The sequence below is a fragment of the Marmota marmota genome, unplaced genomic scaffold (assembly GCF_001458135.2).
Source record: "Marmota marmota marmota unplaced genomic scaffold, marMar, whole genome shotgun sequence".
NCBI lineage: Eukaryota > Metazoa > Chordata > Mammalia > Rodentia > Sciuridae > Marmota > Marmota marmota.
The window spans coordinates 5083799-5097161 of NW_026000020.1; the positions used below are offsets into that span (position 1 = coordinate 5083799).

The following is a 13363-nucleotide window of genomic DNA, read 5'->3' on the forward strand; positions in this document are numbered from 1 at the left end:
AATGGAAGGAGACCCTCAGGGTTATACAGTGGAGGGGGTAGAGAGAGAGGAGGGGAGGGGAGGGGAGAGGTGGGGAGGGGGGAGGGGGGAGGATGGGAAAGGCAGCGGAGCACAACAGACACTAGTATGACAATATGTAAATCAATGGATGTGTAACTGATGTGATTCTGCAATCTGTGTATGGGGTGAAGGTGGGAGTTCATAACCCACTTGAATCAAAGTGTGGAATATGATATGTCAAGAAATTTGTAATGTTTTGAACAACCCACAATAAAAAATTAAAAAAAAAATAATACCTTAATGATATGTATTTCCATAACATAATTGTCACCTCATTAAAAAAATATATCAATTGGTGGTTTTGGTACATTCACAGAATTTTGTAAATATGGGCACTCTCCAATTCCAGAACTATTTTTTTCACCCAGCAAAAAAAAAAAAAAAAATCAGGATTTGAGTGTTAAATACTACATTTTATTTTGGGAACTGCCGTATAATTTACTTAATTTCAGAGAGTAAAATCACATTGTAGTTTATCTCTGTCTTGTTGCTTAAAAATGCATAGCTTTTGTGAATCAGATGGCTTTTTTTTTTTGAAATTATAGGCTTTAATGTATGTAAAACAGATGGCTTTTTTAACCCCAAACTGTTAAATCTTATGAATCACAACATAATTTCTGTTAGTTACTATGTGCAGAGTTCTAGGGTTACTACTCTAAAGGATAGAAAAAAATTTTTTCTATAAGCCTGCAGTGTAATCAGGGAGATAAAAGTATATAGTGTTTATTTTTGTTGTTGTTACTATAGGGTAAGTGGTTTGGATGATGTTTTAAGAAATAAAAGAAGTAAGCATTTTTAGTTAGGGTGATCAAGAAAATCTTTGTAAGATGTGGAATTTCAACCCTGGAGAATGAATGGGGCTTCTATTATCCTGAAAGGGGCAAGGAGGAACATCCAGCCTAAAAGAATGGTATGAGGCAAACGATAAAGAGAAGTAAATCAACAGATAACTAGGTCAGCTTAAGACTAGAGCAGATTGTATTTGTTAGTGAAGTAAGAGACATTAAGACTTGAAAGGAATATTGAACTAGAGCAGGAATCTGGAAAATTTCTGAAAGGCCCAAATAGTAAATATCTTCAGCTTTTCAAGCCTTGTGGTCTCTATTGCAACTGTTCAACTCTGTTGTAGGTGAAAACAGCTGTAGATGATACATACATGAATAATTTGAAATTATAATAAAACTTTACGGACACAGAAATTTGAATTTCACATTATTTTTACCTGTTATGAAAAATTATTCTTTTGCTCCCCAGCCATTTATTTAAACATGTAAAAAAAAATTATTAGAAATAACAAATGGCCAATGAATATATATGAAAGAAAGTTTAACATCTTTAGCTATCAGGGAAATGCAAATCAAAACTACATTGAGATTTTATTTCACTTCATTTTAGTATGGCAGTCATCAAGAATACAAATAGTAAAAAATGGCAAGTATGCGGGGTGGGGAGGAAAACTTATATGCTGCCCTTGACCCGTGTGGGCAGCTGAATTTAAGGTCGCTCATGTGAATTTCCAGAGACACCAAATAAAACACAGACACACTTTACCTTTAAACAAGCTTCAGGAGGGCTTCTCCACTATCAGCCTCAGGCTCCCCAAATGGGAGAGCAAGAGAAAGTCACGAGAGGCTGGGGAGAGAGCAAGCACATTCGGAAATGAACTTTTATTGGGGGGACCCTATTCTTAGAAAGTTCCATCCAAAAAAGGCCAGAAGGGGCAGGGTTAAGGGACAGGTGAGTATAATTCAACCCAAGGGGTGTCGCCTATATCTGAAGACACGCCCTCAACTTTCTGGACCAGAATAATGTCCAGGTCACTGCAGAATATAGTGACTGGTCAAAACCTTTCACTTTAGGATGGAAGGTACGAATCATTCAGAGTGGCTCCTCACACTTATACATTGATGATAGGATTGTAAATTAGCACAACCACGTGGAAGTCAGTGTGGCAGTTCCTCAGAAGACTAGGAATGGAATTACCATATGACCCAACTGTACAACTTCCCCTTATTTATTCAATAGAATTGAAGTAAGCTTACTATGGCAATACATGCATACCTATGTTTATAGCCACACAATTCACAATAGCCAAGTTATAGAACCAGGATAGGTGTCTATCAACAGATGAATGGGTAAAGAAAATGTGGTATATATGTCATTTTTAGGAAAATCGATGGAACTTGAGATTATTCTGTTAAATAGAGCAAGGGTTGCATATTTTCTGTCATGTGTAAGCGAGAGGGAAGAAAAGCGAGAAAGGGGCATTGCTCTTGAAATTAGAAGGGACACTGGTAAAACAGAGGCAGGAGATCAGCGGGATAAGGAAGAAAGAAAAAGGAAAACTGGGGAATGAAAGTGACCAAATTATGTTATGTTAATTTACGAATATTTCATGATGTCTTCCACTATTATGTACTATTATAATGTACCAATAAAAAATTAATTAAATAGAAAAAACATTCCTAGCTTATAGATCTATAAAATCAGGAGGCAGGCTGTATATTTGGCTTTAAACTCTATATAATTTGCTCACTTCTGGACTGTGATGGTAGAGGCTATCCCACAGACCTAATTATGGACTCGTACTTTACTTTAAAAGCAGTGTGCAGTTTCTTACTTTTAAAGCAAGAGAAATATGAGCAAAAATCAGTTTTAACCTACTGGCAACCTTTTATTATCTTACACATAATCTTTCTGTATTTCTATTTTTATGTAACAATTTGTCTTTTAAGAGAATTAGAGGAGACACACACACACACACACACACACACACACAGTGGACTCCTTACAAGACTGTTACAATGTGCATGCACAAGACATTTAAGGACGTAGTGAGGGTGCCATCAGTAGAAATAAATACAGGGACCAATATAAGAGACATGAAGGAAGACTTGACAAGATTTGATTTTAGAGACAGAAATACTATGGTAATATTCACTAAACCAGTATTTTGTGTGATTTATGCCGATTTCAAATTTATTCCACAAATGAAAATAACTGAAATTCTTTTTGAATGACAGAATTGTGATAATAGAAGAACTAAGAAAGTCATTGGTGGTTTGAGGAAAATTGTGATTTTGTTGTTAGATGGAGCAAAATCATGGTAATATGATCAGGTAGTTACTGCCATCAGTCAGTAAGAAATATAGGATTGGAGAGGGGAGAGAGCAGGAGCTGATATGTGGCTCTAAAAGTCATCTTCTTAGAGGTAAGTTCTGAGCCTCATGGTAAATGAAGTCTCTAAATGTGAAGGCTCTACACAGCATAGTAAATGAAGTCTCCAAATATGAAAGCTCTTCTTAGACAGATATCCTCCCACCCCCATAATCTACAAGAGGCAAAGAGGAAACTTTGAAAGATAAAAAGGAAGACAAAAAACTAGGGTAGAAGTTGTTACAAGCACAAGGGAGGAAGGAATCTCAAGAGAAAGGTTATTAAAAATAGTGTCAGATGTTGCCAAAATATGAAGAACAGGAACTGAGAAAAGGCCATGAGATTTGGTAAGTTCAGTAGTTGAAATTCTGTAGTACCACAGGGATAGAACACAGGTTATACTGGGGTGAAAGAGTGGTAAGGAACAATTGGCAGTGGGTACAGATAGTACTGTGGGGGGTGGTGGGGTCAAAGAGACATGGCCTGGTAAATGGGACAGTAGGATTAAGTGATAGGTTTTCAAGATAAGAAACCCTTGTACATGATTAAAGGTGGGGGAGACAGACAGTAGAGAGGACACTGTTCAAGTTGAGAGGAAATAATTATAATTCAGTCAGGGAGCTATAAGAAGGCACTTTAGAATATGAAGTCTGGTGTTTCTAAGGAAGACTTAGCTATGGAAATTGGAAAGCAATATATCTTTCTCTGAGACTTGGAGACTAACTGAAAAGGTAGTGATCCCAATGAAGAAGAAAGAAGATAAGGAGACTTACACAGTGAAGTCTCCTCTTCAGGTGTGCAATAGATTTGGGACTTGGAGGTCATGAACAAATGTTCAGAGAGTATTGTGGGCTATTGGGAAGGATTGGTGGGCTTTTCTGTCAGTGTAGAAGTAGCCCAGAGATGGAAATGGTATATACACTTGGAGACAGAAACACTATGGCAATATTCACTAAACCAGTATTCTGTGTGATTTATGCCATTTTCAAATTTATTCCACAAAATAGATAAATGGAGTATACTAAATATATTTCTTAGCAAAACCTTCTCTGTTGCAATGACTTGGCAAAGACATTATAAAGCAAACTCCTATTTCAATTAATTGACTTGCATTTATTTGTATAAATGTATTTGAAAATAAAAATGGTAACATTTCCTTACTGAACAAATATTAATATAGGCTTGCACTTTAACCAGTTAGGTATAAGCTATATTATATTTAGTTTAAAGCTTGTTTTAAAAAATTCTATGTATTTGAATAATAGGCACAGGAAGAAATTGCCCGACTTCGAAGGGAAATGATGAAAAGCTGTAAGTCTCCAAAATCAACAACAGCACATGCTATTCTCCGGCGGGTAGAGACTGAAAGAGATGTGGCCTTTACTGATTTACGAAGAATGACCACAGAGCGAGATAGTCTGAGAGAAAGGCTAAAGGTTTGAAATAGTTTTATCTATCTGAACATGTGTGAAACACAAAAAGATTGACACTAAAAGCACTTTATTTTGTCTGTTTTTTTAAACAGATTGCTCAAGAGACAGCATTTAACGAGAAGGCTCATTTGGAGCAAAGGATTGAAGAGCTGGAGTGTACAGTTCATAACGTAAAAAAAAAAAAAAATCACTTGGCTAATAACCTCAGTGGCTTTAAAACCCTTCCTTTTTTTCCCTTTGTTCAGAGAAGTTCTTTTACTTATCTAAGACAGCGTTTATAGTCCTTAAGGTGATATGTATGATGTAAACAGTCACTTTTTACTTATTTCCTTCTGAAAATGTGAGTAAAGTTTTTTGTGTTAGTTGCAAAGTATTTTATTTAAAAAAAAAACTATTAGAATGTGTTCTCAGGAATTTTAGTAGCTTTACTTCCTTATTTTGTTAAAGATAATATTGCTAGATATGAAGATATAATAAAGAATTTGAGATGCTATAAATAGATGTTATGACTATAAAATCAGAATTAAGAGAATTTGACTTTTTTTCACCAAGTTTGAGTATATTTATAAAATTATCTATAGTTTTGTTATAATAAGTAAAAGAAATTAGAAAAATTATGTTTCTTTTCATAATCCTGCTTTATATGTGTAATTTATTGATGTTGGGTAGCAAATAAATCCTTTTGCAGATAGTGTGCATACTGTAGTCAAACTGAACCAGAATGAAAAATGTAGACTGATATGTTTTATTAGTCTTTATAAAAAAGCTACACAATGATTTGCTTTTATTCTTACTATTCTATACCTTATTCATACAATCTTCCATAGCATTTAGGTCTAATCTGATCATCACATTAAGTAAATTTTGCCATAAATCTGGTTTGTACAGAGGGAATATGTCTCTGCAGGAAGACTGCTCTGGCTGTTTTCTTTTTTTTTTAGCGAAGACAGTAACTTTGTCATTCTACTTGTTAGCTTGATGATGAACGTATGGAGCAAATGTCAAATATGACTTTGATGAAGGAAACCATAACCACTGTGGAAAAAGAAATGAAATCACTAGCAAGAAAAGCAATGGATACTGAAAGTGAACTTGGAAGACAAAAAGCAGAGAATAATTCTTTGAGGTAAACTAAATTACTATTAAATAACTAATGGTTTATAGTGTATGTTATAATGAAAATTATTAAATTTTATTTCTGAGAGGATTATTATGAAGCAGCTGTAGAAACCTCAGGACACATTGAATGATTTCCCCAAGATCAGAGACTGTAAATGGCACACTTAACTGGGAAGTATACTTCAAGTAATATTAACCTTACATTTTGGTAATGCCTCAGCTTATCTGAAATAGCTTTTACAAAGTCCTTCCGGGTATTGAGCATATTCAATTTTGGTATTCAATTGTTTAATTTGATTTAATAACTTTACATTCTGTTCTGCAGTATGAACAATATGAAAAAGCATAAAGCACAGGTTTGATAGTAGCTTAGAAAAGGTGGTTTAGAATATCGTGAAAAGTCATAAAGAAAAATAGGATCATGTGGTAGAACTTAATTAATTGAACATTGAATATATCACCTAACTCTTCCTATATATTGGTAGAGTAGCAGAAGAAATATCAATTAAAGTAGCCCATAGGTAATATGTATGTGAGAATATATTTTTGAAAGACTTCTATCTTAGCAGTTTTACTTTTAGTATCTGTTGATGTGAGAAATAGAGGTTGTACAAATTCAGTAAGTTTGAATTTCAGTACATCTGTGAATATTTGAAAAATGGTGGTTGATATGATTGTGAAATATATTATTAAATCCCAGTATGTCCTTAATCTTTCCATGATCTGTGGCGCATTGATTGGAGTTGCTTGTCAGGACAGATAAATATTCAAATTCTTTCCCTTCCCTTTTTAAAAAACATTTCCTGCTTATAACAGTATTGAAAACTCAAATAAAATGAAAGTAATAATAAAGCAAGAAAGACACAACAAAGAAAACCTTGCAAAGTAAAGTACTAAAAAATTTAAATCACTCCCATTTTCATAACCCAGGGGAAAATAATTGATACAGAACTGTTTCGAGCTCGAAATTGGTTTGCCTGCATATATTTCATAGCTTTCTGTGTAATTGAGATCACCTTTGTATAGTTTCATTTTTGGCCATTTTCATTTAATCATTTGCCATAAGCATTTCTCCATGGCTTTAGACATTCTTTAAAAGCATTTTAGTAGATTACATGCTATGATAACAGATAGAGGTATAATAATTTAGGGAGCCAGATGCAGTGATGCTCGCCTATAATCCCAGCAGCTCAGGAGGCTGAGGCAGAGGAGGATCGATAGTTAAAAGCCAGCCTCAGCTACTTAGCGAGGCCCTAAGCAGCTCAGTGAGACCCTGTCTCTAAATAAAGTACAAAAAAAAGGCTGGGGATTTGGCTCAGTGGTTAAGTGCCCCTGATACCAAAATAATAATAATTCCCAGTACCAAAAATAATAATTTGGAGGATTTTTTGATGCATATTTGTCCTAAGAGTTTTGTTAAAGTGTAATTGACATACCATAAACTGTACCTTCAGTTTGCTAAGTTTTGACCCGTGGATGTGCCTATAAAACTCACCACAGTCAAGATAGTGGCCTATCCTTTACTCTCAGAAGTCTCTCCTGCCCATCTCTAATCCTTTATTTACCCAACCAATCCCCAGGGAACCACTGATTTTATTTCTGTTATGGAGTTTTTTTTTTATTTTCTAAAATTTATAATACATGAAATCATACAGTATGAATTGTTTTGTCAGGCTACTTTCAATAAGCATGACTATTTGAGATTCATTCATGTGGCCATATGTAATTAATAATCCCTTTTGATACTGAGTATTGTTCCATTGTATGGATAGGTATGTAGACATTTGGGTTTCTAGTTTTGGGCTATAACAAAACTGCTGAGGACATTCCTAAGTAAGTCTCTGGGTGAACAAATGCTTTGATTTTTCTTGGATTGAAATTTCTAAGTCATGGTATGTTTCACTTTTGGAGAAGCAATTAAACTGTTTTCCAAAGTGGTTGTACTGTTTTATTTTGCATTTGCACTGGCAGTGTATGAGTGTTTCAGTAGTTACATATCCTCACCATCATTAGAGTACATTGTCTTTTTAACTTTAGTGTTTCTAATAGGTATATGTTATGATTTTAATTGGCCCTTCTCTAATGATTAGTGATTTTTCAGCATCTGTTCATGTGTCTATTTGCCATCCATATATCTTCTTTTGTGACATATCTCTTCAAATCTTTTGTACACTTTTACTGAATTACTTATTAAGTAAAAGTACCTCTGTTTTAGACATAAAGCCTTTGTCAGGTCTGTTTTGCTGATATTTTCTCCCAGTCTGTGGCTTGCCCTTTTATTTTCTTAACATTATCTTTTAAATAGCAAATATTTTTTATTTCAAATAATTTTGAAGAAAGGTACATGTATTTTGTGTTCTTTTTAAGAAATCTGTGTTAAGGCTAAGATCACTGAGATTTTCTCCCAGTGTATTCTCCGAGTAGTTTTCTAATTCTAGCTATGATCTATTTCAAGTTAACTTTTGTGTGTGGTGCAAAGTGTAAGTTGAAGTTCCCTTTTTTAAAATTTGCATATGGATGTCCAGTTGTTCCAGCACCATATTTAAGTGTCTGTTAATGTTAACTATAAGAACAATGTTTTGCAGCAGATCTTGTATTCCTACACTTCTGTGTCCCTTGAAGAGCACTGCTCACTTCCCCTCTCTCCACCCACTAGCAACTACCTTTTAGCTTTTCTTTTATAAGTGAGCCATTATGCAGTATTTGTCCTTCTGTAACTGTCTTAATTCACTTAACATAATGTTTTAGATGCTCATATATATGTATATTGATTTGCTGATTTTGTTGTCTATTTATGTTCTCTTGAGCTGCCTTAACTTTCTTAAAGTAATTATTTTGAATTCTTTATTAGGCAGTTTGTAGATCTCCATTTCTTTGGGATTGGTTATTGGAAAATTATTGTGTTTTTTTGGTAGTGTCAAGTTTCTTTGCTTTCTTTGTTCCTGTTCCTTTGGGTTGAAGTCTTTACATTTGAAGAAATAATAACCTCATAGATTTTACAGACTGATTCCAGCAAGGGAAGATCTTTACCTACAGGTTGGTGCAAGGGTGCTCTCTGGATGCAGTGTAGCAGCTCAGCCTCTGGTGAGGGCACAGTGGTATAGTCTTCATGCAGCTCTGTCAGATGAATTTGGTGTCAACAGAGATTTCAGAGGTCCTCAGCAGCTGAAGCTGTGAATGTCTACAGCAATGGCAAGGGCTGTTGCAGTTCTTCTGATCTCGCTGTCTCCTTTAGGGAAGTTGTGCCCAAGGTATCTCTCTTGGCACTGGTGTCCTCTGTGTGGACACTCATGGGATGGCTTAAGGGCCCAGGTCCAGTGCACGGCTGTATATAGCTACTGTTGCTCTGGGAATGGAGATTCAGACATGTCTGCTGCACTGGTGGCTAGTTTTTTCAGAGTGACTGAGGGACTGGAATTCAGTACATGTGGAGTAACAATGGCTCCAAGGCCCAGCCATCAACTAACTCACTATGGTGGTATCCCAGATATCTGAGGCATAGGTGTATGAGGAGAAGTGGCAGAGGAAGCACATGCAGAGGGACTGTGGCATCTGGCTCTAGACTGAAGTGGTGGTTCTGGTGTCTGAGATGCAGGCATGCGCAAAGCATCTCTGGTTTGGGACACAGGCAGGTTAGGTAATGCCCTGTTCAAGGGCTGCACAACATTGACTCCTTCTTGCGGGTAGGACCGTATCAGCTTCTCCCTCTCTAGGGGGTCTATGGTAGATATTCCTGATAGTTTATTTCCATGGTGAAAGTTACCAATGACCCTTGTAGAGCAGGCTACTGGAGACCATGGTGGCATCCACCACATGGCTAATACAGTGGCCCCTGCCTTCAGTTGTTCTAGCCACCTCCAGATGTCTCAGGTATACTCATCTCCCAGGAATACTTTCTGAGTTGTTCTCTCTTTTTTTGTTTCCATCATATTGCTGTTGGTTCTTAATTGGACACTGAACCCTTCCTAAAATATTTTCTTTCATGGATAGCTATCTGGTTGTTTCTTTGTGGTAAAAGGTGAAGTCTGAGCTCTCTTCTCCCATCTTATTGATGATACTTATCATATCTTTAATTTTTTGAAGAGACTTCATGCTGTTTCCCATGGTGGCTTCAACATGTGCTTCCCCCAAACCCAACAGTGAACAGTGCTCCAGTTTCTTCCTCACCAAAATCTGTATGTAGTTTTTCTATTGTTTGTTTGGTTTTGGTAGCTATTCCAATGAATTTGAGGTAGTATCCTACTGTGGGTTTGATTTGCATTTCCCTGATAATTGATGATGTTGAGCACCTTTTCATATACCTGTTGGTCATTTGTATGTCTTTTTAGAGAATTGTCTATTCAAGTACTTTGCCCATTTTTAAAAAAATATTTTTTAGTTGTAGATGTTCACAATACCTTTATTTTGTTTATTTAGTTTTTTGTGTTTTTTTTTTAATGTGGTGCTGAGATCAAACCCAGTGTCTCACACATGCTAGACAAGCGCTCTACCACTGAGCCACAATCCCAGCCCACTTTGCCCATTTTTAAACTGAGGGGTTTTATGTAATTATTTTGCTACTGAGTTGAATGAATTTGTTATATATTTTGGATATTAGCACTTTATCAGATATGTGGTTTCCAATTTCTTCCATTCTTTATGTTGCCTTTATACTCTGTTGAGTTTTAGGTAGTTTCAGGTAGTCTAGTTTCACTTGCCTGTTTTTGGCTTTGGTATGATATCTAAGAAATCATTGCCAAGATCAGTATTATGAAGCTTGTCCTCCTTTGTTTTCTTCTAGGAACTTAATGGTTTCTGTCCTTCTGTTTAAATCTTTAATCGGTTTTGAGTTGATTTTTGTGTATGGTAAGATAAAGGTCCAATTTAATTTCTTGCATGGGGTAATCAATTTTCCCTGTGCCACTTGTTGATGAGACTTCTCTTACTCCATTGTATATTCTTAGCACCCTTTTTCCACCCTTAGCATCATTTTATCATTGATAAGTAGCTCTGAAATATGATTTGGAATTAGGAAGTTAATTATAACCAAGTTTCACAATGTATTAAAAAAAAGCCTGCTGAGAACTTTATTGGATTTGGGGAGATAAAATGATATTGAGCCTTCCCACTCATAAACACAGTATCTCCATTCATTTAGGTCTCTAATTTCCCAGCAGCGATTTGGAGTTTTTAGTGTACAGATCTTGCACGTCTTCTGTCAGATTTATCCCTGTGTATTTCATATTTTTATGCTATTATTAATGGGGTTTTTATTATTTTATTTGTTCTTTTTAGATATACAGGACAATAGAGTGATTTTGACTCTGTGTGTGTGTGTGTGTGTGTGTGTGTGTAGTATGACTTATTCTATTTAGGATTCTATTCTTGTGTTGTAAATAATGTGGAGTTTCACTGATCATGTATTCATATATGAACAAAGTATAGTAATGTTTGATTCATTCTACAGTCTTTCCTAATCCCATCTCCACATCCCTTCCCTTTATTCTCCTTGGTCTAATCCAGTGAACTTCTGTTCTCCCTTGCCACCCCCATTGAGTGTTAGCATCCACATATCAGAGAAAACATTTGGCCTTTGGTTTATTGGTACTGGCTTATTTCACTTAGTATGTGTCTCCAGTTCTATCCATTTACTGGCAAATGTCATAATTTCATTCTTATTTATGGCTGAGCATTATTCCATTTTGTGTATGTATACCATATGTATTTTCTTTATCCATTCATCTGTTGAAGGGCACGTAGGTTGGTTCCATAGTTTAGCTATTGTGAATTGAGCTGGTATAAACATTGATATGGCTGCATCACTGTAGTATAATGATTTTAAGTCCTTTGGGTACATACCAAGGAGTGGGATAACTGGGTCGAATGTTGGTTTTATTCCAAGTTTTCTGAGGAGTCTTCATGCTGCTTTCCAGAGTTATTGCACCAATTTTCAGTCCCACCAGCAATGTATGAATGTACCTTCTTCCCTACATCCTTGCCAACAGTAAATTGGTTTTTAAATTTTACTTTTCAATTGTTTATTGTTAGCATATCAAAATTCAGTTGTCTTTTAAAAAAATAAACGCAGTATTTTAGAACAATTAAGTTTATGGAAAAATTGTGAAGATTGTTCCTATATACCTCACACCCAATTTTCTCTAGCAACATCTTACATTACTATAAGTGTACTTATTGTAAGTAATGAACCAATAAAGTTAATACTTTATGCAGATTTTCTTAGTTTTTTCCTAATATCCTTTTTCTGTTCCAGGATTCCATCCAGGATGCCAAATTAAATTTAGTTGTCATTCCTCCTTAGGCTTCTCTTGGCTATGACAATCTCAGACTTTCCTTGTTTTTGATGATCTTGGCAATTTTGAGGAGTACTCATAAGGTATTTTGTAGACTGTGTCTCTATTGGGGTTTGTCTTAAATTTCTCCCATGATTAGATTGAGGTAATATGTTTTTGGGAGGAAGATCCCAGAGATAAAATGCCATCTTAGGGTATGTGCATCCATGGTACATATAGTCAATACGATTTAACAGTGCTGATTTTTCTTTAAATGTTTATTTTTTTAATTGTGGTTGGACATGATATCTTTATTTTATTTGTTTTTATATGGTGCTGAGGATCGAACCCAGGGCCTCGCACATGCTAGGCAAGCACTCTACCACTGAGCCACAACCCCAGCCCCCGATTTTGTTCTTGATCACCTATCTAACTGAAGTAGTGGCTGCCTTTTCCAGGATGTCTCATATTTGGAATAATCCAGTATGAAATCTTTTCAGGTGGGCTTCTTTCAGTTAGCATTATATACTTAAGGTTCATTCATGTCTTTTGTACCTTGATCATTCATTTCTTCTTATTGTTAAATAATATTACATTGTGAAGTATACCACATTTTGTTTATCCATGCACCTGTTGAATGAGATCTTGTTTGGTCCCATGTGTTTTGGTGATTATAAATGAAGTCGCTATAAATTTTTGCATGTAGGTTTTTGTACGGACATAAGTTTTCAAACCAATTCAGTAAATACTTAGGTGCGTAGTGTGCTGGATTGTGTAGTGAAACTATATTTGTAAGAAACTGCCAAACTCTCTTCCAAAGTGACTATACCATTTTGCATTCCTACTTGCAATTAAAGAGAGTTTCTGTTGTTCCACATGCTGTCAGCATTTGGTAATTTCAGATTTTTGAATTTTAGTTATTCTGATAAATATACAGATATATCATTGTTATAATTTTTAGTTCTGTAATAACACAATGTGAAGCATCTTTTCATTTGCTTATTTTCCATTTGTATATCTTCTTTTATGAACTATTTAAATTTTTTGCCCATTTTTAATTGTTTATGTACTTATAGTTGAGTCTTAAGAGTGCTTTGTATATTTTTGGAACATTTTCTTATCAGCTATTGCCGCAGTCTGGCTGGGCACAATCAGGAGCCACTTGTCAAAAGAAACTAACTTTATGTTTTAGAACCACACACGCCAAACAAAACAGCCTCTCAGGAAAAACCCTCAGAGCCTCAACTGCCACCACCGGCTTTCCACAAGCCTCTCTCTCCCACACAAGCTTCTCTCTACCTCCCACAATCCTCCTGCTCTTGAGGC

The 13363-nt window shown here is 35.6% G+C and overlaps 1 protein-coding gene across 13 annotated transcripts in view; it reads left to right on the top strand.

The window, feature by feature from the left end:
- Tsga10 (testis specific 10) overlaps window positions 1-13363 on the top strand; it is a 101228-nt gene that overhangs the window by 27932 nt on the left and 59933 nt on the right. For all 13 annotated transcript variants that reach the window (XM_048810280.1, XM_015499691.2, XM_048810282.1 and 10 more), the window contains 3 exons: window positions 4482-4652; window positions 4742-4819; window positions 5624-5775. In XM_048810280.1, coding sequence (XP_048666237.1) covers window positions 4482-4652; window positions 4742-4819; window positions 5624-5775 — 401 coding nt within the window. The remainder of the gene's footprint in view (window positions 1-4481; window positions 4653-4741; window positions 4820-5623; window positions 5776-13363) is intronic.